General features: G+C 43.4%; 1 protein-coding gene across 6 annotated transcripts in view; it reads right to left on the reverse strand.

Annotated features, from left to right (window-relative positions):
• The window catches only part of TBC1D24 (TBC1 domain family member 24), a 36,351-nt gene extending 13,033 nt beyond the window's left edge, over positions 1-23,318 (reverse strand). For 2 of the 6 annotated variants that reach the window (XM_041408126.1, XM_041408119.1), the window contains exons 1-5: positions 23,269-23,298; positions 18,993-19,046; positions 11,750-11,880; positions 7,570-8,602; positions 3,770-3,787 (exon numbers count right to left, since the gene is read on the reverse strand). In XM_041408126.1, coding sequence (XP_041264060.1) covers positions 3,770-3,787; positions 7,570-8,528 — 977 coding nt within the window. In that variant the 5' untranslated portion in view covers positions 8,529-8,602; positions 11,750-11,880; positions 18,993-19,046; positions 23,269-23,298. Of the gene's footprint in view, positions 1-3,769; positions 3,788-7,569; positions 8,603-11,643; positions 11,881-18,992; positions 19,047-23,268 lie in introns of all 6 variants that reach the window. The other 4 variants (XM_041408111.1, XM_041408092.1, XM_041408102.1 and 1 more) reach the window with 4 other exon arrangements.
• Positions 23,319-27,402: the final 4,084 nt, after the last annotated feature.

Genomic DNA, 27,402 nt, shown 5'->3' on the forward strand with positions numbered 1-27,402 from the left:
ACAGGGCAAGCAATTTTAATCCAAGGCAAATATTTGAAGCTTTTGAGAAGTTCCACCTCTTGGAAACATGTAATTACCAATGACTTCCACTTCATTATGAAACAAAAATGTTCCTGGGATCATGGTTACAGATGGAGCCTGAGAACACTAAGGAATGCTAGACACTGACACTGGGAAGGAAATCCCTGTACCCCCCCAGGAAGGGTCTGATACAGTTAGAAGGATTGATTAGTGGCTTTTAAACACCTGAAGGTAACAATCATCACCATCTTAACCAGCCTTCATTTCTCAGATTAAACAAGCATGCAAACCAGAGCCTGGGAATTAAATGTTATTTCCTTCCATGGTCTATGTTAAATGCTTAAAATGCAATGGAGCCAGCCAAGGACAGAGAATTTACACAAGTCACTGAATTACTGGGCAGCCAGGTGTTAAATAAAGCTTTATGACTTTGCTCTGCATGCAAGGGTTCAGGTGCAAGTATCTGCCTATTTCTGATGGGGTTTTTTTGACAATTATGCATTTCTTTCAGTTTCATGACCATGAAGGGCCTCTCAGTACTGTACATCTGCATGGACCTCAACACCTTACCTCACTCCCTAAAACACACAAGATATATACATTTTTTATTTTTCATGCTCGTAGTACCAAAAAATCAGCAGCATTTGTAATGCAGAGCAGTGCTTGCTTGGAGACACTGGGAACTGCTTTCTGGAATTCACTGTAGGCACCTTGGTGTCAGCATTTTAAATGAAGTGACTATTCAGGTCACTTAAAAAAATTACTACTTATTTTAGCCAAATGAATGAAATCAGTCTTTGCATTGCTACCCTGCATTATTTAATGCAAGGAACTTCCGTGGGCAGCTATTAAGCAAGCCATAACTATTTATGGGTTTTAAAACTCACAGTATCACTGACTGGGGACATTATTTGTACTTTTAAACACAGCAATCTGAGGCAAAGGAGAGATCCACTGAAACAAAGTAGGGGCCAAGCCTTGAACCCTCATGTTCCAAATCTTACTTTAGAAAGTGTCTCATCCTCTGCGTTCTGGCAGGTCTGCAGCTAAAACTGATGTCACTATGGAACAGAGCTGAGAGACAAAGACTTGGTTTCAGCTCAGCAGAAATTAAGATTTTTCCTCCCTCCACATTTAAGGAATTAAAAAATATTCAGAGCAGTCAACTGTTTATTAGAATGAATTTCCAGCAGAAAAGCAATGGTGATAAATAGGCTAAGACTTAATAACAAATATCAAAACAGGTTTAAATTTACACCTCAAGCAAGCCTTAGAATTATTTGTATACCTGGTCTGTACATTTTTCACATTTCTGTGAGCTGTTTAGGCAACTAAACTTCAATTCTCTTTTCTAAAAGGCTCTCACACTCAGGGTATCTTTGCTTTTGTCTTTTTTTCCTTCTCCTGGCTACTATAAACTGCTGATTTAAATACTTTCCTACCCAAACCCCTCTCAAAGCCTGTTCAGCAGCATTCTGAACACATCTCTTTCACTACCCTGTGCCTTCCCACGACTCTTTCATGTAAGTAGAGTATCACCTTTTCAAACAGATCTTTCTGATTTACCAGGCATACTGTTCCTGCCCTTTGAATATCATGGTAATGAATATTATATTTAATGGCACCATCTAGTTAAACCAAAGAACATGGCCAAAGAATGTGAAACAAAATGACGTGTTATTTCCCAGTAACAAATCACAGCTGTGGATGGTTGAGACTGAAACCTGATCCCGTGTTGAGAAATGTCCATATACAGCTTGCACCTATCAAACCAAACTCCATGCTGCTGAGCAAAAATAGAACTTTTCTGGGGGGCTTCTAGATTGCAACTAGTTACAGTATCTAACCTGTATTAATTATCTTATTGTTAACAGTATTTATCTAATGATACTGAAAATCATCTCCTTCAGTTTGGCAGTTGCTTTTCAAAGTAGTAAACGAGTGAAAATGAACAGAACAAGCAGACTAAGAAAAAACCTAAATGTTTTTGTTTTATTCATTGAGGAAAATTCAGTTCAGCCTTCACCACTCCACCCTTTTTGGGGTCATCTGTGAAAACATTGAGAGAAGCTTGAGAAAACAGTAAATTTGGACAGCATTAAAGTCTACCACGAGAACTGAACAAATTCAGAATGTTTTACCCTGCAATAGTGTTTTCCTCAGTTACTGGGACTCGCATGACAACCTTCTCTTGATTGCTGATGTCAGAAAGACTTGTTCAACTGCTATTATTCCAAGGAATTAGATTTGAAAACCAGCACAATTACTGTTTAACAAAGCAGCATTTGCTAATTTCATAGGAATGTTACTTTTCCAGCTGTATAATTAATATTATGTGCTTCAGAGACCTCAAAGCTACCAAAGGTAAAGCCAAGGTTGAGGACATGCAGCAGCAGATGTCAAAGTGGATGTGCCCTGTATTATTCAAAAAACAACAAATACTCAACTCCAAAGATTACTCACCAAATTGCATCTTCCTTCTCTACTCTGGCTTGGGTCAAATCTTAGAGGAGATGCATTATCTTTAAAATCCATTATAATTTCAGTGAGGGCATAATTGCGTGGTAAAAGGAGATTTCTTTTTCAGTCATAAAGAGCAATATAAGTAATTTGTAATATATAAACCTGAAACCCAATCCTGCGTCCAGAGCAGCATCAACAGACTCCCTGCTCTCCCTAAGTCCCCTCAAACCCAAACTGCTTCCTAGCACAAATCAAGGCTTTCCGCTGCGTTCAGGACAACCTAACTGCAAAAATAATACACAGATGCTGAAGAGTCACCTGACTGGGATTAACAGCTTTTTGATTTAGCAGAGGTAAAATCCTCAACACAGAAGTTATGGTATGAAACATGCTTTGCTAAGTCTATTAAGGTGTTCTTTCAAACATGAAAAGATGAGGAAGTTCACTCCAGCTTTGATTTTATAAATTAGTACAAATGTTAGTGTGCATCACTCACTAAAGTTAACTCAGGGCACCTGCAGCAAGGCCAGAGGATTCTCAAAGGCATGAATTTAAACCCAAACATCTCTGCTGTTTAATACTCACAGGGCAGTCTTTCTCTTTCCAGGTTCTCTGCTTACCAGATATCATAATCCACTCACTGGGTTTTGTTCTTTAACATTTACTTTTCAGGCCAAGACTTGATAAATTACTTCATTAACCATTAATGCTCTGCGGCTGAGTAACTCTGACCTCCTTGACACAGAAAAAGAGTCTTGTCTTCTCAACCCTAAAAAAACCCTACCTACTTAAAAGCAAATATAAACTACTATGAATAGAGACAGGTCACTTCTAGGAGTGTGCCAAGTTGTGGTCAGTCCAAAATTTTTCTAATAGGTTTGGAGTTGGGATGATACCCAACAGCTATTCTGAGCTGTTATTTGAGATGTTTAAAAAAATTACACTTTTTCTTTCAGAGTAGAAAGGACCATTATTATAAAGGCCTTTTATAGCCATAACCATAATCCCAGCATATACTTTCTCTTTCCCACTGTGGAAAACACATGTGTATTGCTGCCTGAAGTGCTGTGCCCTTGGCCCACTACCCCTTCTCTCATGGCTTTGCAGGTGCTATGAACTAACTTTGCAGGAGAGTTTTCTGGAGATGTGGCACAGCAATCAGGTGCTCTGATTGCTGGCCTGCTTCTCCTGCCCCATTGTTAGCAATACTGACTGCCTCGGAAAAACAACAAGCCAAAGACAGCAGGAATGAGCAAAGTGCAGAGACTCCAGTGTTTTAACCTACCTTTTGGGAGGTGCAAGACTGCAAACAGGAGTGGTGCAGTGGAGATGGAATGAACAGAAGGAGAACATACAAAGAGAAAGACAAAAAAGATAGAAAAGATCAGTGACTTTCTACATCCATGACAAAGTGAGTGAGTGAAAGGAGCCTGGAGAGAAACAAAGCAAGGTTTGATTTGAGTCACCAAGCACTAAAAAATAATCAGACAGGTTAAAACATTTCTATTTCTATTTTCTCCCTGTTTTGTTATGTGATGGGAAAAGAAACCATCTTCTCCTTGCACAGGCCAAACATAGCTGGAGAAGAGTACTCACTGGCACCCCATGGAGCCTTGGAGAACAGCTCACTTCTCCTGCACTTCCATCTGCCCACACTGGGACCCAAACTGAGCCAAGTCAAACTCCCAGCAGCACTGTGCCTGGGGACACTGAGAAATTTCAGTGGGTTTACAAAGGTAGCCAAGAGAGGATGAAAATTTTTCAGTGGCAACTCTGCCTGGCATAGCAGTAACTACTGGCTTTAACTGGGTATATTACTTAATTTTGCCTTGAAAGCATCACTGTTGTGAGAATTTCTCTGTGACATTTAATACAGCAGGAGCTTTTGGAGCATCTGTGGTTGGTTGATGCATGTTTTCTTTTTCTCTGGTTTAAATTATTTATTAATTTTTAAAAATTTAAAGCTCTAATTTCAATTTAAACAATATACTTAAGGATATTACAACTCTCCTGAACTTCCCAACAGGAAGACACAATGGAGGAGTCAATATTTTTTTACAAGTTCCAAATACAAAGGTCTGAACTGCCTCTAGTGTGACAATCCAGTAGCTAAAGTCCCTGAAATATTTGAGACTGACAGGAAAATGCTGAAGCTGACTGTAAACCAAGCTGTGAGTCTAAAAAATTAACCCTTGGAAGAGACCGGGGGGAGCTTTACATGTATGCAGACACATGAAGGAGATTCGGCTAACATTTATGTGATCTTTTAGGCTGAAATGTACTGAGTATTTACTGCCATGCCATGGAATGGTAACTATTTGCAACACTGTAATTAACTCAGCAATGCAGCTGCCTGGAAGATGCTACTATGTCAGTGGAGATTTAGAGAAAATGAGAGCGTGCATCTAGAATACCAAACACTAGATACCACACTCACTGATCCAGGGGACTTTTAGAAGTCACCTCTCTTCAGAGGGCAGTTCATAAAACTGTCCAACACTTAAACTTGAGAATTCAAAAATGGTTGGGAGAAGTTTTCTGCTGTCAGAAGCCTCTGGAAAAACAGAACATGCACTACTTATCTGCACATACATTTGCACTTGGCAAGATGCTAATTTTGTTCAGATTAATATATTGGTACCTTTTCTATGTCTATTGAGAGGCCTTTCAGCCAAGTTTTTTATTATTATGACTTTTACTGTCACGTCAGAGCAGGATTTCATTTACTGGTTTCAGAGTTAGTTCTTCCTCTCCTTATTTCTGAGAAGAGCTTGTGATTATGCAACAGTTTCTTGGATCTGTATAGTCACTCTTCTCTTCCATGGTTCTTTCAAAATTGTTTTTTCTAATAGTACATGAACCTGTCACAAAACAGGTCAACTCCTACCTGTGAGTACTACACTCTTGACTTCCAGGAGGCTTGCAGTCAAAGTTATTTAAAAAGTAACCGGAAAATAAGACATATTTCTTCCTTGCTCTGTTAAAACACCTCCTCAGTCAAGCACAATGTTCCCCGCTGTGACAGTGCCTTACACTAAAGAAACTGCTGAATTCACAGTACTGGGCAGCATCAAATTGACATTTTATACAAATAATATCATATTTAAGAATCAATTTTCACATTTCTTTGGGTATGTTTCTTCCAAGTAATTTATCAGTGCTGGTTTTATCATTGGAGCTGCTGAGAGCTTCCTCTGTGCCTGATAAAACCAGTGAGTCATGTTGAATATTGACACTTTGTTGAACCACCAGAAAGCTGAACACGCCTCTGTGAACACCCATGTTAAAAATGAAAAATCCTGGGAATTCTCTTTTTCTCTTCTGGCCTGAGAGCAGGTAACAAGGCCAGACCGTGTCTCGGCCGGGCTGGGTGGGCTCTGTCGTGGGGCCAGGCAGGGGGAGGGGAGGCCACGGGGCTGGGGCCAGGCCAGGCCTGCAGCTGCTAACATCTGGCCACTACTAAGCCCTGCCCTGCCGCTAGCCCAGGCTGAGCTGGAGTCTGCCGGGCCCCGGGAGCGCCCCGGGCCGGGCTGGCTCAGCCAAGATTCTGCTGCCGATGGGATTCGCCTGCACCCCTGGGCAGGGGCAGGAGAAGCCATCGGTGCCGGCCGTGCTGCTGCCGTGTTCTGGCCTGGCTGCTGAGATCCGAGCCACTCCCCTCAACCCAGCCCAGCCACAGCTCCAGCCACAAGCTACTGAGCCCGGCTGGGGTCAGGCAACCATCTGCAGGCCCCGGGCGAGATATTAACTCTTTCAGTGCACAGGTAAGACTTGCAGACCTTCAGTCCTCCCTCGGATGAGAGAAAAGGACAGAGTGAGAACATGTAGAAGAACGACACGAAGACACCAAGGTTGGCGAAGAAAGGGACAAGTCCCAGATGGGAGGGATGAGGAGATGCCTTGATCTTAGGGCTGAAATCCTTTTGTAAAGCTATGGAGAAGGATATAATTGGTACATCAGACTCTTTTTCCCTGTGACTCATTGAAAATGTATGCGGAGATGAAGTGTTCAAATTTTAGATATGAGCAAAGGCCTCCAAGCTACAGTTAGCAGATGTTAAAGTAGCTGTGATCCTAGGAGAAGTTTGAACAGAGAGAGAGAGAGAGATTGAGAGAAGAGTGATGAAGACCCTCTGCTCCAGGGAAAGAAGACCTCTGTTTCCAGAGATGAAGACGATTCAGGGATAGATTAAGAAAACCTTTGCTCTTTAACAGCTCATCCTAAAAATAGTACCCCATAAGTTGACATGGCCCATAAACACAGCTGTGGGAAAAGCTGTGAAAAATGGGAAGGATTTCACCATTGCAGATTTTCTGCGTGGCTGATTTTCCTGGAAATTAAAAGCCATGAGAGAACTGTTTTCTTGTGGAGAAGTCTCCATAAATTGACAAGAGGGACTCCTCTCCCTAAGTGAACAGAAGAAAGACTATTCTACAAGTGATAAACTGCCTGAATTGTTTCTGTATGTTTTGAGTGTGAAATAAAAGGTTCTAGGGGGGAGGAGAAGCGTTCTAAAGGTTTTATCCTGATTCTTATTAATCTTTGCTTTAGTTACTGTTAATAAAGCTTTCTTTACACCTTTTTGAAGCTTTGAGCCTTCTTTGCCTTCCTCCTAATCCTATCTCACAGCAGGAAATAAGTAAGTATATTATAGTGGGTGCACTAGCATTTAGCCAGCGCTAGACCCACTACATTAATTAGTGCGTTGGATGGGAAATCTCAAACTGGCGAAACAAAACCAGTACACCAACTTTGCTAAAATGCCTTTTAGTTTGAAAAGTGCTTATGAAACACAGTTTTGAGATATGATACTTGTAATTAATATATACCCATGTAGATTGATAACTGAGCAAACTACAAGAAACTTCTGTTCTTCTTGTATCATAGCACTTCAGTTACACTTCCCATTACAATCCCAGCAATGCTTTATTTTGCAGCTGCTGAGTTTTCCTGCAGACAAAGCGCATCAGCAGACACCAGCATGCACCAGTGGAGCTTCCCCACCAGTTACCCAGGGCTGCCTGACTGCTCCCCACACTGGGAAAAGTCAGGAGATTGCTCAGGTTACCTGCGCTGAGCCCTACCTTTTCTGTTTGACCGTGATGCCCTTCTGCTGCAAAGCCTTCTCATTGGCCATCTGCAGGAGCTGGATCTCCTTCCGGGAGAAAAGGCGGATAGCAAAGGCTTTTTCCAGGAGCCTCTCTGGGGTCACCGACTTGGCGATATCCCTCACAAAGGCTCGAATGTCCTGCTGGATGCTGTCAGACTCCATGGGCTGCCCAGCTCTGACTTTGTGAAAGAATTTCAGAAGAGCCAGTGCGACACGATAGAGAACTTTGTACCCCTCCACCAGGAAGACGTCAAAGATCCGCGCAACGTATGCCATGGGGAGCTCTCCGAAGAGCCACCGCTGCCAGTCCGAGTACACCTCCAGCACATCCTCGGACACTGCCACCATCAGCTTGTGGGCCGCCTGGCAGTACTTGTTCACCAGGTCCCCAAAGGTCATGCAGGAGGACTCGAAGGCCAGGAAGGTCTGGTCGATGAGCCGCTTGGATGGGTCGTTGCAAGCCAGGATGCGACAGACCTGCTCGAAGCACTCGGCCTCGTCCTTGCTGTAGTGCAGGAGCAGCGCGATCACCGAGGGCAGCGCTGGGCAGAACGAGATGTCCGGGAACTGATTGGCAATGCACAGAATGATCTTCCTGACGGCCCCGACGCCCTCTGCGTTCAGGCAGTACGTGGGGATCAGGCTGTTGTCCACGAACTCTGGCAGTGGAAGGGAGCTGCTGTTGCGTTTTCCAACGATCTTCACCACAATGTCCCGGTACACGTTTGCATCCGGGGTCACTGTACGGCATGGGATATTGCTGATGAGTTTGTGGTACACTTTGGCTCTCAGAGAGTGGTTTTTGGCCCAATAGCCCTGCCGGGCGAGCTGCTTGAGCTCATGTAAGTCTGTGCAGGTGAGCTCTTTTGTATCCTGGCTCTGGGCACTCGCATCCATTTTGTCCCAGTCCACAAAGCGGCTGTATTCATCCATGGCGCCAGGAGAAGCAAATCACATAAATCATGAGAACAGACTTTAGTTAGCCATCAATGGACTCCTGGATTTTTCTGCAAAAGGGAAGTAAAAAACCAGACGTTTGAGTAACAGATAATCTCTTCTTTTCTTTATGAACACACATATGTACATACTTGTTCCTGCAATGTTTTCTAAAGCAAAGAAAGTTAAAGATGCCTTTTTATTTTTAAGCCAAACTTTTCTTCCATTTTGTCAGTGACTCCTATTGCAGTAATTAAACAAAGGCCAGTCAAGAGGACATCTCTCCTGGAAATTAATTTCCCTAACTGAAAGTCCAAGTTGAGGCATTGACCTTTAAATTAACATCCCACTTAAGAGAACAGAACACTCCCATTGCAAAAAAAATACAGTGCTAAGTACATTCATTTTTCAACCTCTCTTTCCAATTCTCTGGAGAAGCATAAATGAAACTTGTACTAGAAGGATGCAATCTCATTAGCAGTATATGGTGTTCTCAAACTGTGTGGCCACTGAGGAGATACAGTGTGCTCCTACTAACCACAGCCATGTCCTCAAAGTAATTTCTCTGAGCTGGTAATAACACTTGTGTGACCACATAGTCAGAGGCTAGCTTGTTAATCTGGTACAATTTTTCTTTTCTATTGGATAAGATTACTTCATGGAAAGAGTGGTCAGACATTGGAACAGGCTGCCCAGGGAGGTGGTGGAATCACTGTCCCTGGACAATGTTGAAGAAATATCCCTGGAAGCATTCAAGAAATGACAGGATGTAACACTTAGTGCTCTAGTTGACAAGGTGGTGATTGGTCAAAGGTTGGACTCAATCTTGGAGGTCTTTTCCAACTGCAATGACTGTGTGCCGCTGTACAGTCAGTCAGATCATTGCTAGTGCCAGAAGAGAGAGTTGTGCAGGACAAGAACCCTGCCTCCTGACTGCAGCACAGGGTCAAGTCAGTTTCAAACACCGTCATTAAAGCACTTACATTTTCTAAGTGCTGCTCTGGATGCTGGCCAAGCCCTGTCACAGAGGCACAAAACACCTCTCCCACTGGAGATGCCACATACACCTTTGTGACAGCACTAGGAGCTGAAACATCAGGTTCTGGCCTCTAGTGCCTTGTCCCAGGTTTACCTGATCTACCTGCTGGCTCCAGGTTCAGAGCACACCTGTGTCCCAGCAGAGAGTGTGGCTGTGACCACTAAAGGCCATATCCAAACTGGATTTAATCAGTCAGTGCAAAGCCAGAAGGGGATGCACAATAATCTCCACTATCGCAGCAGCTCTGCCAAGTGCTGGAACCTCTGCCCATATGTCCTCAGTGTCCAACTGAAGCCACAAACACGGCTGTGGATGCTGCTCACTCTGCAAAGGCAGACAATCCCTATTGTGATAAATAGGTGTGATTCGTGCTGGTAAAATTGAAACAGTAATCAATATGGATATAGTAATCAATATTTGGAGATAACAAAATGGTTAAAAAGGTGAAAAGCTAGGAAAGCAGAGGGGAAGGGTCCACCCCCCGTTATCTTCTGTAGATGTTCAAGGCAGGAAAAGGAGTCAGATAAAACTTGCTAAAATTAACTGAAAGAGGGGAAACTTGGGTGGAAATCAGAAATATGTTAATTTACAAGATTTATTATATTGGCTTATATAACTTTGGTTTGGCATATATGATATTAGCTTGGTGCGCATGTGTAACCCAAAAGGTGAAATAAAGGACACCTGATGAAGAGGAGCGGCCTTCATCTGGACGACCCCCAAAGAGTGGGGCGACCCCCAAAAAGATGGTGGCGCATGCGCGGGGAAGATGAAGATGAGGGTGGAGACACCAGAGTGATGAATCGAAAATAGGAGGGGATGCTGATAATAGACAGTATAAAGGGGGAATTTTGGGCTTGGCAAGCTTGTCCGTGAGGTGGCAGGGGTCCCAAGGCCCTCCGTACCCCGCGGTAATTTTGCTTATGCGTCATTACCCAAACCAGACTATATTTTATTATAACCAAATTATACTGCCAATTTATTGAATGTAACTATTTCATTTAAATTTTATTAAAATTATTGTTATATTTAATTTTGTTTGGCCTTTTATTTGTGATTGGATAATTGGGCAAACATAACACTATAAAATCCAACAGGTCCACAAAACTGTTCTGTCCAATTAAGATGTTATATAGCAAGATTAAATCAATGAAAATATTTATTGAAAGGCCTCCAAAGAAGCTTAGTCATTCCAGTATTGACAGACTGAAAAACGCATGGAACTTGACATTTATTGGCATGGTCTTTCATTCTGGAGGCATTTCAGCCTATTAGGGAACTTCTAGGGTAATGCCCTGGAAGAATCTGACACAGGCTATGAGAATGCCTCTGCTTGGGGTGAGATACAAAGGTTTTTCCCATAGTGCTCTGCAGCACTATGTTAATCTACCTCCTTTCCCTATATGTCACTGCCCTTTGCCCTGCCCTTCTACCGCCCCTGTGCACACAGACCATTGGATTGGCCTCTGACGCCATACTTAACCCAGGACACTGCACTGCTTTGTTGTCCTCTGTCCCTGGACTCCTTCAGCATGACTCTACAACAAACTTTGCTGGAACTCTACACAGAGACCCTTTCCATCTTTCTTCGCTGACCTATCTGTGGTGTGAGTGAGGATTGAGCCCGTGCCTGCCCGAGCAGCTTTCTCAGAAGACACTTTCAGGAAGGTAGCAGCAAAGACCATCCATTTCCCATGCTGCTACATTCCATAAATCAGGTGCTTTAAAATGATTTGAAACTCTTAAGGAAGATATACCATCAAGATGAGATCTCATCCTCGTAGCTGCACCTTTGGAAAAGAAATCAAACATTTTGTCCGAAGCAGCAATAGCAGCCAATCCAGACAGTTTTAAATTCTGAATAAATGTTAACCTGGGTACTTTGGAATCACATGCTTAAAGCCCCAAATTTAGCTCCTCTTTTAAAAGTTTGGCAGCAGCATGCAGGAGCCTTTCACAGAATGCTTTTGGACAGCTCTTCTCTACCATATTTAATTTGGGTCTTTTTTATGAAAAGAAGACTGGTTTTGGATCATCATTCTTACAGTATAAGAGCGATACAGAAATGCTCACCATTTCTTTTTGTTGCATTCTTCCACATCTGAAACCAATTCTCAGACTGTAATTAAAGGAGGCAACACATTGTCCTGACTCCAGTTCTGAAAGTGAGATATCTTACACAGTTCAGCTGTGGGGTCTCAGTGTGAGCTCAGCATGTGTTTCCTGGAGATCCGGTAACAGCCGGACACGAGTCCATCGCAGAGGCAACGTCAGCTCCAGGTAAGTGAACATTTTTCTGTAATTCTCCACCTGGGAATCAAAAAACCACTCCTTTTAAATTCAAATCCTAAAATAACGTCCTATTGTAGAAGAGAAATTTAATCCTACTTTGCAGTGGCAAATGCATGGGGAGATGAACCATTCTGTTCCTGGACACTTCAGGATAGAAACTATCACTTGCTTGTGCATGCTGGAGTCTCCAGCACACTTCCACCTTCTATCATCATCCCTTGGGATCTGCTTAGATTTATATTAGGGAGGGTTAAGTAAAATGTTCATCATATAAGACAACTTTCTAAGACATCCAGATTCATTTTGGCTTTTTTTTTTTCCCTTGTAAGCTTTCTTCTCCTGTCTTATTTCCTAAGATACACAGGCATACTTAGAGGCTGCATCAAACAGACATTTTTCATTTTAGCAATTATTGCCTGCTCCAGGAATTTGATTAATATGTGCTCTTGAAGCTCACTGAAATATGTGGCAGTCAGACTGCCAGAAGTTTTAATTTGAGCCCATAGTTTTATACATTTTCTGGCTGGGATAAATCTGTGGGGTCTGCAAGTAGGTCTGCCTGCTTATACTTTTCACAGGTCTAGATGTTGCAAGAAAAAATGACAGCAAAGCAATTGGGCATCATCAGGGCTGCCAGAGCATGACCAGCTCTTAACTGTGCTTGCAAAACCAACAGAACTTGTGTGCTTCAGTGTAATGGTGCATAGCTCCTGATACCTTGCCAGCAGCTACTGTAAGCCATCAGGCCTCAAACAGGGAGGATTTACTTGCCACAAAAGAGCCCAAGAAATCTCAGGAAAATTCCAGCCAGCCTTCAACTCCTCCTCAACTCTTTCTGAATCGTCCTCTCGCTCTCCTGTGAGGCAAGTTCTCTCTTCTGGTAATCATGTAAAGAGCAATGCTTAACTTTGGGCTGCTGGGAAGAGGAGACAGAAGATGTCTCACCCTCAGCAGTCAAGAGCCAGTGAGTCAGGGCTGTCTCCTGCCCATCCCTCCCACCACAATGAAGCGAGTAGGCAGACTCGTATTTGGAGGGAGGCTGGAGTTTCAGTTAGGGGGTAAAACAAGAGGATGGCTGTGTGAGAGTGCAGGTGTGTCACAAAGTCCCATATTCACCTGAACTACCTTGCTTACCCCTCTATATAAAGGAGGGTAAGACAGGCAGAAGAGAAAAAACATTTCAGAATAAAATGTATATATATAGATATGGCTATAGGCAGGCAGAGACTCATTTACAGACCCTTATTGCAGCAAACTGCTTTCCCTCCTGCTTTAGAGATGTCAGCATCATGTTATGGTAATGTCCTCTGACTGGAGATGGAGACAACAGGATGGATGAGCACCTAAACAGCACAGAACTGCAATGCAGTCTAGTATGTGTTAGCATAGAATGATAAGGGCACTATAAGAACTAGCAAAAAAAATAAAAATTGCATTATTCGTAAAAACCATAGACTCATTGGAAGGGACTTTAAAGCTCATCTTGTTCCACCCCTTGCCACGGGCAGGGACACCTTCCACTATCCCAGGTGGCTCCAAGCCCTGTCCAACCCTTGGACACTTCCAGGGATCCAGAGGCAGCTACAGCTTCTCTGAGCAGCCACAAAACTTTGAAGTTCTGTACTAGGAGTAAGCAGCCATTATGCTTTCTAATCAAACTAACTTTTAAAAAAAACAGGAATTAACATAGAAGAACAGAATCAGTAGAAAGAGCTTTCTTCTTAGTACCTGCCCCACAATTGTAGATTGTTAGATTTATTTGTTTTTAACAGAGCTCTTCACGAAAGTGCAATATAAAAAAAAGCAAGTACACAAGTGAGAAGTACAACTTGAAAAATGCATACTGAAGATCTGCCAACAATGGCTGCAGCACAGGCAAAAGCTTTTTCAAGATTAAGTTTAAATTCTCTAGCAGACAAGCAATCATTACAATTCAAACCCAAGCAAGGACCATAGCAACCTGCATGATTTTAAGTCTGTGACTGAATTTTCAGGAAATATTTAGCTAGCTATTCTAGCCACATTTTCCATTTCATTCCCTTAGCTCTTCCCATTGTCTTTTGGACTGCTTTCAGAAGACTGCTGAAAACTGTCTGAATCTGTATAAAACACACAGCAGTGAAGCCAAGTGTGACAGGCAAATTCCCATACTGTCTATGAAGAAAAAGTGTCTAAAAACACATCAGAAAAAAAGATTTGAACTATTACTTTCAGCATAGGGAATATAAGGTTACAATTTTACTAAAGATAACATGGCTGAGGGCAACTTCAATGATTTTATTATTTAGAATAATTATTTTATTATTAAAGGGGTTTGTTTGTTTTTTTCTTTACAAAATGCAGGAACTAGCAAACTGAAATATCTGAACTACAAGTAACTCAGAGAGCAATTATTTCTGTCAAATTAAGAGTACATGAAATACTCTACAGTAGTGAAATATTCAGTCTAAACTTCTTAAAAAACAATTCCAACTTTGGCTAAAGCCTGAGATTACATTATTTGATATTGCTTTTAATAAACATAAGACAGCATCCTAAAAACCCAAGCAACATTTAATCAGGAGATCCTGGTTCCCCATTCCATTTAGGTGTTCTTGCAACTTTGTGTTCTGAAAGTCTGCCTACAGACTTTCATATAATCATATAATCTTTCAATAAAAGATTATTAACACACTTCATTTAAATCTAGTGTAGTTGCTCTATAATAGGAACTACCAAATTTGAAAATTACATTTTTCATTTCGTGCATGAGCGGTTATATGACCTTGGATTCAGCTCTTTGCTATGTACAGATACAATCAGATACTGACAACCAACATTTTGGCAGGCATTTTTTTAAGGTTCTAATAGAAAGCAAATTTTGCTTTATGCTGTCCTTCAGATCAAGAGTAATGTAATCCTCCAGACCTGCAGCGTATCATTTGGTGTTTATATTTCTGACCAGTGTTGTAGGCATGGAAAATACTCAAATTTATTCTTTTTCATAATCTTGTGAAACTAATCCAGGCAGAAGGCAAAAGGAGAGATAAAGAGAACTGCTTCCTCAAGACTGCTACTAGTCCTTTTCCCAGTAAGAGGAAATTAACTCCAAAAGTCTGAGATTAATTCCATCCTTGAGGGGCACTCTGAGAGTAGTACTCAATCTCCTCTGAGATGTTTGCTTCCTAAAGGGAAGTCTGACAGAAGCACAAAGCAACTCAGAAAAAGGTAGCAGTAACTGCAGAACAAAAGACAGCTGGCAGGCAGCTTCCCTCTCCTCCCCCAGTACATTTCAGTGCATTCTGCAGCTTTCCCAATCCTGCACACTCCTTGACATCTCTGCCACATGGATCTGGCAACAAGACTGGACACCACTGTTCGCCCTGCACCCAAACACCTCCTGACCAGAAGCACAGTTGTACAGCTTAGGTGACTTTGTCACCCCTCCCTGGTGCAGATGTGTTCAGAGCTTGAATTAAACACTCCATTTAGCATTAGAAAGCAACCGGCTCATCTCATGCAGAGTGTTTGGGAGCCTGTGGCTGCATTGTGCAGTGATGATCCCTTCCAGCAGAACACACAGAGCTCGATGGATTGATTGCTTTAACGTGGTTAAACGCAGTTCGATCTCTGCGATGTGCCCGGGGCACTCTGTACTCACAAGCTGGGCGCCACGATAGAATTCCTGACAATGTTCCATTACAAGTTTAGCAATAGCGTGACAGCAGATTATTAGGTGCTTCCTGCTGGGTTTTTGATATGCTTTTAGGACAAAGTCTAAAAACCTCTCAGTTTCCCAAGTGACTGATAAAGACGTGATATCAGAGCACTCTACACAGGGCAAATACTTTTAGGCATTTAGATGATTTCTCTTGGGATATCACCACTGCACATGAAGCACAGTAACAGAATTTGTCCTAGAATCCCATGTTTTCTTTCTCAGGAACATACTATCACCTTCTTAAACAGTCTAAATTACCTGTAATTAATTTCTTGTGCACTTCATTAAAGTTCAGACGCACATTCAGACACAGAAGTTCCTCATTGCTGGGCAGGTAAGTGATAGTAGCTTATATTTAGGAGAATGTGTATGCCATGGAATCATGGAACTGTTTGGGTCAGAAGAGACCTTAAAGATCATCTCATTCCAAGCCCTGCCATTGACAACGACTCCTTTCACTATCCCAGGTTGCTTCAAGCCCCATCCAACCTGGCCTTGGGCACTTCCAGCAATGGGGCAGCCGCAGCCTCTCCTGGCACCCTGCTCCGGGATCTCGCTGTCCTCTGAGTAAAGAATTTCTTCCTGATATCTAAATTAGATACATCTCATAGCTGCAAGCACTTCAACACAAAGCATCCCCTCCTTCCCATCTCTGGGTTGGGATGACACAAGCACTTCTGATGTCCAGTCCCTGTGGGTGCTGTGAGCAGTAAGATACCAAAAAGGCGCACACAGAACCAAACAAGATAAAGGTCTGGGGAAAAACAATACATTTTTGTTGAAAAAATGTAAGAGGAAAGAAATGGTTAATGGCTCCACAAAGGTTCAAAAAGGCTAAAGAGCAGAGCATTGTAAGAGGATACTGGAGGAAACATTATCAAAGCCACAGGTCAGTAGCTTTCCCTCCTGCTTACACCACAAAAACTCAAGGAACAAACAGTAGAATTAAAGAGAGGGTGATTCCTACCTTTTTCCCTCCAGATCAAAAGAAAATGGCACTTAACCTGCAAAACTATCTCACATGATGCATTAAAAATGATCCATTATAAAAAAGATATCTATCAAAGTAGTGCAAAAAATCAATACAATTTTCTGTGTACATTGTCTGAGTTTTCCTTCTGGTCCTTCCAAACCATAGGGGTGAAAAAATCCTTCACATTCCGCTAATTATTTGTCTTCCCTTGGTTGCAAAATCGGAAATAATTACAAACTACTGCTGTCTCCTCTCAACAGCAACCTTGGACTCTGAACATACAGTCTTTGGTCTTATTATTTTAACCTTCCCATAACACCTCACTTTATATCTTTCTCTGGAAGTACAGTCAACTACGTAGAACCAAAGACAGTGTTGACTGTCAGTGAAAAAGTTGACATGGTATCAAATCCATACACAATAATCCAATTCCTTTTCCCTCTCTGTTGCACTGGATGCTGTCAGTTTGACATCTATCACCTTGAGACTCTTTTCCACTACTTTTGCTGGCAGAAAAACATATTTAAATATCTGCTGATGATATGTTCTCCTCTTAGACACAGTGTCTGCACTGGTTTCTGTCAAACACTGATTTATTAATTTTCTTCTTATCTAAGCCAGAAGGTGCAGGAACATGTACTTTACAGGTACATGCAGCCATGTGTTATTTCTTTTACAGTCAGAGTTTCTTCAGGTCCAGAACAGCAGCTCACAGCACGAATGGAAACACAGGTAGATTTTTACAAGCAGAAGACACAATCAGAGATATCAGGAAAGGGCATTCCTAGGAGAGATGTTTGCCAAGAAGCCTTTCCCAGTACATGGCAATATATTGTATATATACAAAATAACAAATATATGTGCCATTTAAAAAAAGTAATGCTTAGCATAACTTTCGTCCCAATATTCATATTTATGAAAAATACACCCACACAGATGACTGCTGGACATTCTCTCTTGAGAAAGGTTCAAAATATGAATGGTGCCATTCAACGTCTGTCCAGGAAACCAGCCAATGTCCCAATTCCCCATATAATCTTTAAAACAAAACAAAAAGACAATTTTGTCAAAACAATTCAAGTATCAGTGTGGATACTTATGCCAGTTTAATTCTTCTGTAAAATTAACTACTAATACATGTTTATAGTGGTTTAAGACCTCCTCAGTGAACATATAAAGCCTTAACAGGCAGTGCTGGAGAGCTTAAGGGGTACCTAAATTGGGAAACTTGTGGAAGCAGCAATAACCCTGGTGTAATGGAGCACACAAATCCTTAATCTATGCTGAGCCTATGGAAATCACTACACACACTTCTTGGATGTGTAGTAAGCAAATGGACATGTACACTTTACTCCTGCCAGCAGGTATCCCTACAACTTTTTTATTCCAGGGGAGATCTGTGCTCCCATAATTTTAGCCAGCAGCTAAAAACAGGGTAGGGAAACCACATTATCTCAGACTATTTCATGATTGTCTACACTAAATATAAGGGCACAGCATTATTTTGTTGGAAAGCAAAAGCCAATTTACAGTAAGATGAACACAAAAAAATTAGTTAAAGCTGTCATTTTACTCAGAATTTTATTTTCTTCCAGCTCTGCAAAACCCTACAGATTTTTTTCCTTTCTTCTGATGTTGCTCAGAAGAAAAGCTTCCATAATCTGGTATGCCCTGTAATGGATTACCCTTTCCTGAAATCAAGTGGAGATTACCCTACACAGGGGAGATATTCAGACAGCAACTACATTTTACAAGCAAAGGAGAACCTAAGCTCAGCCAACAGCTCCATTTCAGGAAACTGGAACAACACATCGCTTTATTTTGGTACTTATTTCTGTCATCTTCCTAAACTTATGCTCTATTAAAAGAGTAGCAACAAACACTCCTGTGCAGCAGCAAAGGTACAGAAACAGCACCTCGTAATGAAAAACTGATGAGTGTGAAATCCCACCCTAGTCCTGCATTAGTATGATTGTGATTTCAAAATCACAACAGGTTAGTTGCCAAGTTTATAATCTTACTATTAGTGTACACTGTTAATCTTCCAGTCTTCCTGGGGAGAGAGCTTTGTGTGTTCTCTCTGAACAGCTACTGAGAGAACTGGCCCTGTCACAGAGTTCAGAATCCAGGGCACAGGTTTTACAGGAAGCTTTGGTGTGGAGGGTGCTCTGCACCCATGTGCTTCCTCTGAGCAAAGCTGAAGGGATTTAACATACCTGACACACCTACTCCTCTCTCCAGTGGCACTGCACTGGCCAATACTTTCCAAGTCTCTCATCTGGAGGATACAGGCATATTGAAATGTAAACCAGGAGCGGGAATCCTGTCTCCACATCCACATTAGAAAACAAACATTTTCTTTACAGAATGAAGATATTACAAAACAAAACTATTAAACAAAAATAATCCCAAAACTCCTCCACCGCTCACACTGAAGTGCTTTTTATTAACCCTTACCTTAGGACTTGTGACTGTACAGATCTTCTTACATCTTACTCCCTTCTGTTGGGCCTGTTTGTGAGGTGAAAAATAATCTGTAAAAATTAGACTATTTTAAACAGTGCACTGGGCAACATTGATATGCATCAGGTGCACCACTGACCTCCACACCTTAAAAAAAATAAAAGTATCTGCATGCACAGCTTCCCACCTTCACTCCTGAAACTGTGCTATAGAAAACAAGGTGACAAATACCCTCACCAAAGAGAACAGCTAAATAACCAAATTATTAAAGTGCTTGCAGCATCAACAAGTCATTTCAGTCTCTAAAATCAAGGAGGATTACTACTTGTGGCAGCTGTGTCACAAATACTTTTAGCTCCCCCTATTCTCTACAGGATGTACAGTCTGCATTAAATAGGCAATCTCTGGAAAATGTCTCTCTTCCAAGGACTCACAGGTACTTGCTGCACAGGTATGTGATTTTGAAATTCCAGCTCTGCAGTGTTTGGATCACCAGTTCTGAAACAAATCCAACTATACTCGGATGATATGCAGTGGATTGTGGGGTTAGAGCAGCTGATTTGCTGAGAGTTGATATCTGGCCTTTGTCCTATTAGGTAGAAAAATTCAAACTAACCTGAACATTAGTTTTCTTTTCAAAATGTTGATAGTGTAGCAGATTTGGCAACAACACAGTACAAGTTTTCTGAAACATAGTTATCAATTCAGGACAACCCCCAGGCAGGGAATAACGTGCTCTGACTCCATGATTCAGAAGGCTGAATGCTTTGATAAGCCATTCTCTATTACACTATATTACTACTATCATACTAATACTATACCATCCTACTAAAGAAAAACCCGTGATCCTTACAGACAGTCACAACACAGCTTTGACCTAATTGGCCAATCAATCCAAACAACCACCATCACAGTCCAAAAACCAAATCACTCTTGGTAAACAATCTCCACAACACATTCCACATGTGCCAAACAACAGGAGCAGCAAGTAGAGATAAGACTTGTCTTCCTTCTTCTTTCTTTGAGATTTCTCACTGTCTTCCCCAGGAAAGATCCTGGGAGAGAGAATTATGTCTCTCTCTGTTCAAAGAGTATTTAAATACCATACGCAGTCACTACACTTGTACTTGTGTATGATTTATTTCTCCTTTAAGTTGTTATCCCCATAAAAAATACCAAAATAATGCAGTGCTGAATTTCGGCAGCTACACCTAAGTTACACTTATTTGACAACATAATCAGGAGAGGGAGAAAGGGATTTACACTTACAGAGAGTAAGTTTAGATTAGACATTGGGGGGAAACTCTTTCCTGTGAGGGTGGCGAGGCCCTGGCAGGGACAGAGCAGCTGTGGCTGCCCCTGGGTCCCTGGAAGTGTCCAAGGCCAGGCTGGACAGGGCTTGGAGCACCCTGGGACAGTGGAAAGTGTCCCTGCCCATGGTAGGGGGTGGAACTGGATGAGCCTTAAGGGCTGTGCCAAGCCAAACCACTCTGTGGTTCTTGCTGAGGTAGCTGCCTATGCTCTAAGCATCATTCAGCACACTCTTTAACACAGACATTGGCACTGTCCTAGATTTCTCCTGAGTCTCCTTCCCAAGACAGTGGGAATCAATAGCTCATGGTCTTTTGAAACATTTCTGAAAGTCCAGGCAATTGTTCTCTAACTGCAGAAGTTTAAGCGGGAGGAGAAAAAATGAGTTATGTTAAAGCCTAAGAGTGTGAACACCACAGATACAAGCACTTCTGTGTATTACAGTCAGAGATTTTAAAACATTTGAGTCCAGAACAGGACCTCACCAGCACATACTCCCACCCACACATGTGGACTCCAAGCCAGTCAATCATTAATTATAGTGCAATAAGATTTATTTTTGTATCAGGTGACTGGTCAAGTACCAAAGCAGGAAATAGCTCAAGAACACCATTTCTGCAACAAAACCTACTGCACCTGCCAACACACCCCATTCAATTGTGTCAGACTATTGCAAATAAACCTGAAAATAAAGGCATCCCCAAATGAATTTGAGAGAAATTGTAGTTCTTTAGTTCTGATTCAAGGCTGTACAGACAGAATAAAAGGAGCTGCTTTTCTTTCAGATCTTTAACACAGTTTATCAATTTTGAGTGGTAACACACACGTATCTGTGCCTCAGCATGCAGCCACACAACCCAACAGCAGCAGTTCCAGCTGCCTCTCCAACCTAACAGGCAGGGCAAGGGGAATTCTACAGAGCCAGAAGAACAGCAAGGACCTAAATTATGGGATGTTACCAATAATGTGCTTGTCACTGGCTGTATGTGGCTTCAGCACTAAAGCAAAGGCACTTACGACCTAAACAAATACCAGACAAGGCATACAATACAACAATAATGCCTAAACAATGCATTATCAGACTGCAGTAACCTTGGTATTGGAGATGGTGAGACACCCGTGCAGTGTGGACTGGTTTGCTCTGCTTGCCTTAAATATAGAGACAGTTATTTCAGTACAGGGATAGCTTCTTTTCCCATTTTTCTTTACAGTCCAAATAACAGGGTGATCAGAGGATGCAGGTCCTTAAAGATTTCAGATTAACAGAACAAATAAGCAAATATAACCAAGGGGAGAAAACAAAGATCACAACAAAAGGAGTGAGCTGGGAAGAGCAGAGGTACTTAAATATGGGATGGATTCACAAACAGCCTGCTAGAAACATTTACTTGGCAGCACTTAGTCATTAACAGCAAAATCCCAAAAAACCCCAAACAAACAAATGCACCAGAAACAAAGAACAAAACAAAACTCACAAAAACACCACCACCAACAACAAAAAATCCCAAACAAAACAAAACAACAACCCCACCAAAACAAACAAACAAACCCCCAAAAAACCAGGGAGAAAGCTGTGTTTGAGTTAAAATTTCTGGTCATGGGAACACCTGCAAACTTTCAAATATTAATGACAGAAAAGACTTTCATTACAAGGATTCCCAACAGCTAATTATTGTGCAATACTATCCACATCTGTTTTGAAAATTACAAAGGATATAAGTATCATGTATTGCTTGGAAGGAACAAAAAGTTACCATAAAATGTTGCTGGAATCCTTGAACTTATAAGTTCCAGTTATAATTGCTGTTCCTGAGTAACTACCTTGGAGAAGTCTTTTGCAATAGTCTAATAGCTAGTGATTACAGAAAGAAGGAAATTCCAACAACAGGGAATTCCCTGTTCTGGTAATACAGTGCCCTAGATTTTATCCATGTTATTTCTATGCTCTGGGTACTCCTGGATGCTCTGAAAATCCTACCGGGATTTCCTCTAAGCCAGAAAAGCTCTCAGATGGTCTGGCTTCTTGTAGGAATTGAACATAAAACCACAAGGACTGAGATAATACAGTTCAAAGGAGAAGGTCCCACTTTCCTCTCATCACAAGTACACAGCACCTAAGAGGTGTCATCACTCCTGCTGCCAGAATCAGCTGAGCATGCTGCATCCTCCCGGCTATTGCTCGCTGTGTTCACAGGCCCACAGAGGCTGGGGAGCATTTCGGCAAGCTCCAGCCAGCACTCTAAATTTGGTGTTTGGTGGCTAAAAGTGTGCCAGCCCCAATATCCCAGCAGCAATTTTCACTGAAGGATGGGCCGGAAAGATTAACGTGAAAACAAACTCACAACAAAATTCTACTTTCATTATAGAAATTTCAAAAACACTGCAGGCAGAGGGTGCAGAAGGCAAGTGCTGCGCTTAGAGAGCTCTCCCTGCGAAGATCCGCTGCCCGGCTGCGGGGGTGGGCTGGCAGGATAGGTGCAAACTGTGCGGGCCGGGGCGAGCCTCACCAGCGGTCAAAGATCCTCTGAGGCACCGACCGGCACCTGAGGCTCGCACAAGCCATCGGAACACCTTCCAGCCTCTCCGCACACCGAGCCAGCCCCCCGGCGCAGCCCAGAGCCCCCACGGCCGGCTCGCCGCGGGGACCAGCGCCCGCTCTCCGGGCACCGACGCCCCTGGCGGTTCCGCCCTGGGTTCCGGAGCCCACGGACACACACAGCGGTTGGGGCCGCGCCCGAGCCTCCCCCGCAGCTGCTGCCTGGTCTCGCACGAGCACGCACGGCCAGCGACCCGCGGCCCGGACACGGGAGCCTGACGAAGGCCGGTCTCGGAGCCGGCCTCCTCCGGGACCCTCCCGGCCCCTCGCCAGAGGATGCTGCCGTGATGCCACCGCCGGACACCGAGTTTCATCCCCCTCGGTCGGCTCCTGGAGCCGCCCTCACCGCTGCCCCCGCCTCACCTCTCTCCGCCGCTCCGGGCCGCGTCCGGCGGGACCGGGGGCGCGAACGGCCCCGCGCCTGCGCAGAGGGGGCGGCAGCAGTGGGACGGGCGCGCGCACGCGGTCCTGCCGGGCCGGGCGGGCGCGCGCGGAGCGTCCTCGGCCCTGGGGCCGAGCGGGGCTGTGTGAGGGGCGGTGAGGGGCTTTGTGAGGGGCGGTGAAGGGCTGTAAGGAGCGGTGAGGGGCTGTAAGGAGCGGTGAGGGGCTGTGTAAGGGGCGGTGAGGCTGGTGAGGGGCTGTAAGGAGCGGTGAGGGGCTGTGAGGCTGGTGAGGGCCTGTAAGGGGCGGTGAGGGGTGATGAGAGGCGGTGAGGAGCGATGGAGGGATTGTGAGGGGCTGTGAGAGCTGATGGAAGGGTGGTGAGGGTGGCCGCGAGGGCTGATGGGAGCTTTGGAGGAACAGGAGGCTGCGAGGGGTCACAGTGAAGGACTGTGAGGGTGGTGCAGGCCAAAATTTAGGGAGTGTGAGGGGTGATGGGGACTGTGAGGAGTGGTGGGTGTCAGTGAGGGGCAGTGTGGGGCAGACATGGTGGTTGCGGCAGTGTTGTGATAAGACTATCGAAATTTGGTGAAAAAGAAACCCCTTGTGAGCCAGCTGGTTGTTAGAGATCAGAGAGAGTGATGGCAGCTGGGCTTAATCTCTTATTATAACCAGTTTGGCACTATAAGCGGTTGTGTTCAATAGGAACTTCCATGAGCACAGATTCTCAAACGGCATGTTCAACACTGAGTCTGGTAATGTTCAGTAAGAACTTTCACCATCACAGATTCGGGAATAGTGTGGCTTATTGAAGTGGCAGAAATACAAGGGGGAATGGAAAGGGGGAATAACTGTAAGGTAGTATGTTTTAATTAGATTTTCAGAAGTAATTCTTTACTCAGAGGGTGGTGAAGCCCTGGTACAGATTTCCCAGAGAAGCTGTGGCTGCCCCTGGATCCCTGGCAGTGTCCAAGGCCAGGTTGGATGGGGCTTGGAGCAGCCTGGGACAGTGGGAGGTGTCCCTGCCATGGCAGGGGGTGGGACTGGATGAGCTCTGAAATCCCTTCCAACCCAAACCATTGTAATATTGTATGAAATAAAGATTTGGAATTGCTGGATGGATGCACTAGCTGTGATAGAATTCTAACAGTAGCAGTAGTTTAGTGTTAGCCCAGGTAATAATAATAATCATTTTATGTAGAAGCTTACAATGAAAGCTTGGGAGGAGGGAAAGGAGACTAATTACCCATCAACTGTTTCTAAGGTCCTTTTGGGTCTTCCTCCTAACTAAGTGAAAATGTTACCCTCCTTATAAACAGCCCTATCTTATCCCTCTGCTACTTCTTCACATATAGCATGATCTAAGCTCAGAGCAATGTAATACAGTAATATATGTGGGACTAAGGTTTTTATTGAAGGCAATTAGCATATGCAGGGTTTGTTGGAAGCTTTTTGTGTTTTTTTTTTTTTTTTTTCTATTTTTTTAATTTTTTTTTTTTTTTGGTGTTCTTTGAAGTTCTGGTCGTACAGCTTCAGAGTGAAAGCAGTACCATTGCATTTCCACAGGACGTGCTCCTTCAGGGCCTTTCGTGACGTGAGCTGTGCAGCTCTCCTTCCACAGAGATAACACAGAGGGTACACAGCATACCCCGTAGATATTAAGCCTCAGCCCTTGTTTGGCTCCTCGGTCATCATCCCACAGAAAGCAGTGCTGCATGAGGAGAACTTGGGCTGTGCTTCTGCCCTGGGAAAAGCTCATTGCAGATGTTAGAAACAATTGCTGCTTTAGGAAAGCTTTAAAATCTGGCTACTTTTGTGCTCAGTAACAATGTGTCTGGTTTTTTTTTTTTTTTTTTTGCCAAGCCTACAATGGCCAGGACAGAAAATGGTTCATTTTAAAGATGAAGGATTTCCCTAGTGTTTATTTGACTTGGCTTGGCAGCAGTGCTCTGTTTATGACTGGATAAATAACTGCCACATTAAAGATTATTAACTAGCAATGCTTCAGTGGCCAATAAAGCACTAATCTTTTATATGGTGTTGTATATGTACACAGCTTGGTACGGCTGGATCTTGCCAAAGAGATAACAAATCCCTTACCTGGAAGGTTTACAATCTAAAGGAAACCACAAAGGACCACAAGGAAAGTACTAAACATGATAATGAAACATAAAATACACAGAGGACTTGGAGCCATTTGCAGCTGCATTTTAAACAGGGTCTTGGGTGTTTTATATTTACCTTAAAGCTCCTGGGCAGAGAGGCAAGATAAAATCCTAGGTTTGGGTTGGAAGGACCTCAAAGCCCATCCAGTCCCACCCTGTGCCATGGGCAGGGACATGTTCCATTAGACCAGATTGCTCCAAGCCCTGTCCAACACTTCCTTGAACACTTGAACAGGGATGGAGCAGCCACAGCATCTCTGGGCAGCCTGTGCCAGGGCCTCATCACCCTCACTGAATAAACCTTTTCCTAATATCTGGTCTAAATCTCCCCTATTTCAGTTTAAAACCATCCCCCCTTTTCCTGACTACAGGGCCTGCTGAAAAGCCTGTCCTCACCTTTCTTGCAGACCCCAGTTAAGTCCTGCAGAGAGACTCAGCGACCACTGTGCTGTGACAGAGGGTCAGTGGGGTCTTGGGCTCTGCTACCTCTGCTGGTGGCCAGGCAGGGCAGCCCCACTGCTCCAAAGCAGGCCTAACCTCCAAACTGGGGAGCAGTAAGCAGTCCTTGTAATGTGCTTCCTTTAAGGCTTCCTTGTGACTGGCTAATGCTGTTGTGGACAGCGATGGACTCGTGTCATGGAGCATGAGAGCCATTTCCAGAAGCTGATGAGAAATCATTTGTTTATCCAAATATAAACTAGAAATATAATACATTATTTTATATTCACTTGTGTTTGATTCTGCAGGGTCCTAGAGGACACTTCCACACATGCAAAGCATTATGTTCCTTGTGCTAAATGAAGCTGAGCTAACAAGGAAAGCAGGTTTAAAAGAGGATGAAAGTGGATGGAGAGGTGGGAGGACAGAGATGTGTTGGCAGCATTTGCTAAGGTTTTGTAGGAGGATGGAAAGCTTTCATCTGTCTTCAGCATTTATAGATCCTCTCACTGTAATATGTGAGACATGTATTTTGCATACTTGGGCTCATGGTGCCCCTCTGAGGTAAAGCAGTACTGGTATTCTCACGTCCCTCCCAGAAAACTGCAGCAGAGACATTGTGTTAACATGGGAAAAAGAAGCTGGGGATTGACAGGCTTTGGAGAAGCAAGAGCAGGAACAGGGAGAGGGACGAGAGTCTCGGAGTTTCTCTCCTGAAATGTGAGCTGTTATCGGAGCTGAACATACTGTTTAGCCAGACAGTTGTTCTCAGTATTCTGAAAGTAGGAATAATTGAAGGCTCTCTCTGAACTTCTGTCCTGATGCTCAGTGGTGCCTTATTGAGAGGTAATTTAGGAGTATAATGGTGACTAAAGCCTCTGCATTGCCTGGTGGTTTTACCTAATTCTGGTACTCTGGGTGCAGTAAGGGGATAGAGTTCAAGGAGGCAGAGATAAGATAAAGGGCACAGAGATAAGGTCAATGTGGGGAAATCTTTCAGGAGAGGGGCCTGTGTGAATGCATGATAAAAGGAGACAGCAGTCTGTGGGTTTTGGTGAAAATGGCAGATGATACAGGTAGAGTGGATGTAAAACTTTGGAGGCTGCATGGCTATATGAGTAATCTCTGCCAACCTGTGTTCAGGCTGTTGGACTGTCTGTGGCTGTGAGAGAGAGGGTGAAGACCTTGCTTGAGTAGCTGGCTGATGACTGGTGGAAAACATATCTGAATGCATCTACTCTTCTTCCTGGAGGAAGATGTTCATTGCTGGCAGTTTTGCAGAAGCCAAAGAATGCCAAGGCTCTCTGAGTCCTAAACCCTGCAGTGGTTCAAATAAAGAGAAAGGCCCAGTGAGCCCCTGGGCATGGAAGGCAGTGTCTACAGAGGCTTTTGAGGGATGAAAGAAAGTTCTTTTTTAATATCTAACTAGTTTCCAGAGTTTTGAAACACTTTCACATAGCATGAAATAAAGTAATTCTGCAAGTGCAGTGGTGGGTGAAGCCTGTGACCTTTG

This window comes from Onychostruthus taczanowskii, unplaced genomic scaffold, assembly GCF_017590055.1.
Source record: "Onychostruthus taczanowskii isolate IOZ18803 unplaced genomic scaffold, ASM1759005v1 scaffold10, whole genome shotgun sequence".
NCBI lineage: Eukaryota > Metazoa > Chordata > Aves > Passeriformes > Passeridae > Onychostruthus > Onychostruthus taczanowskii.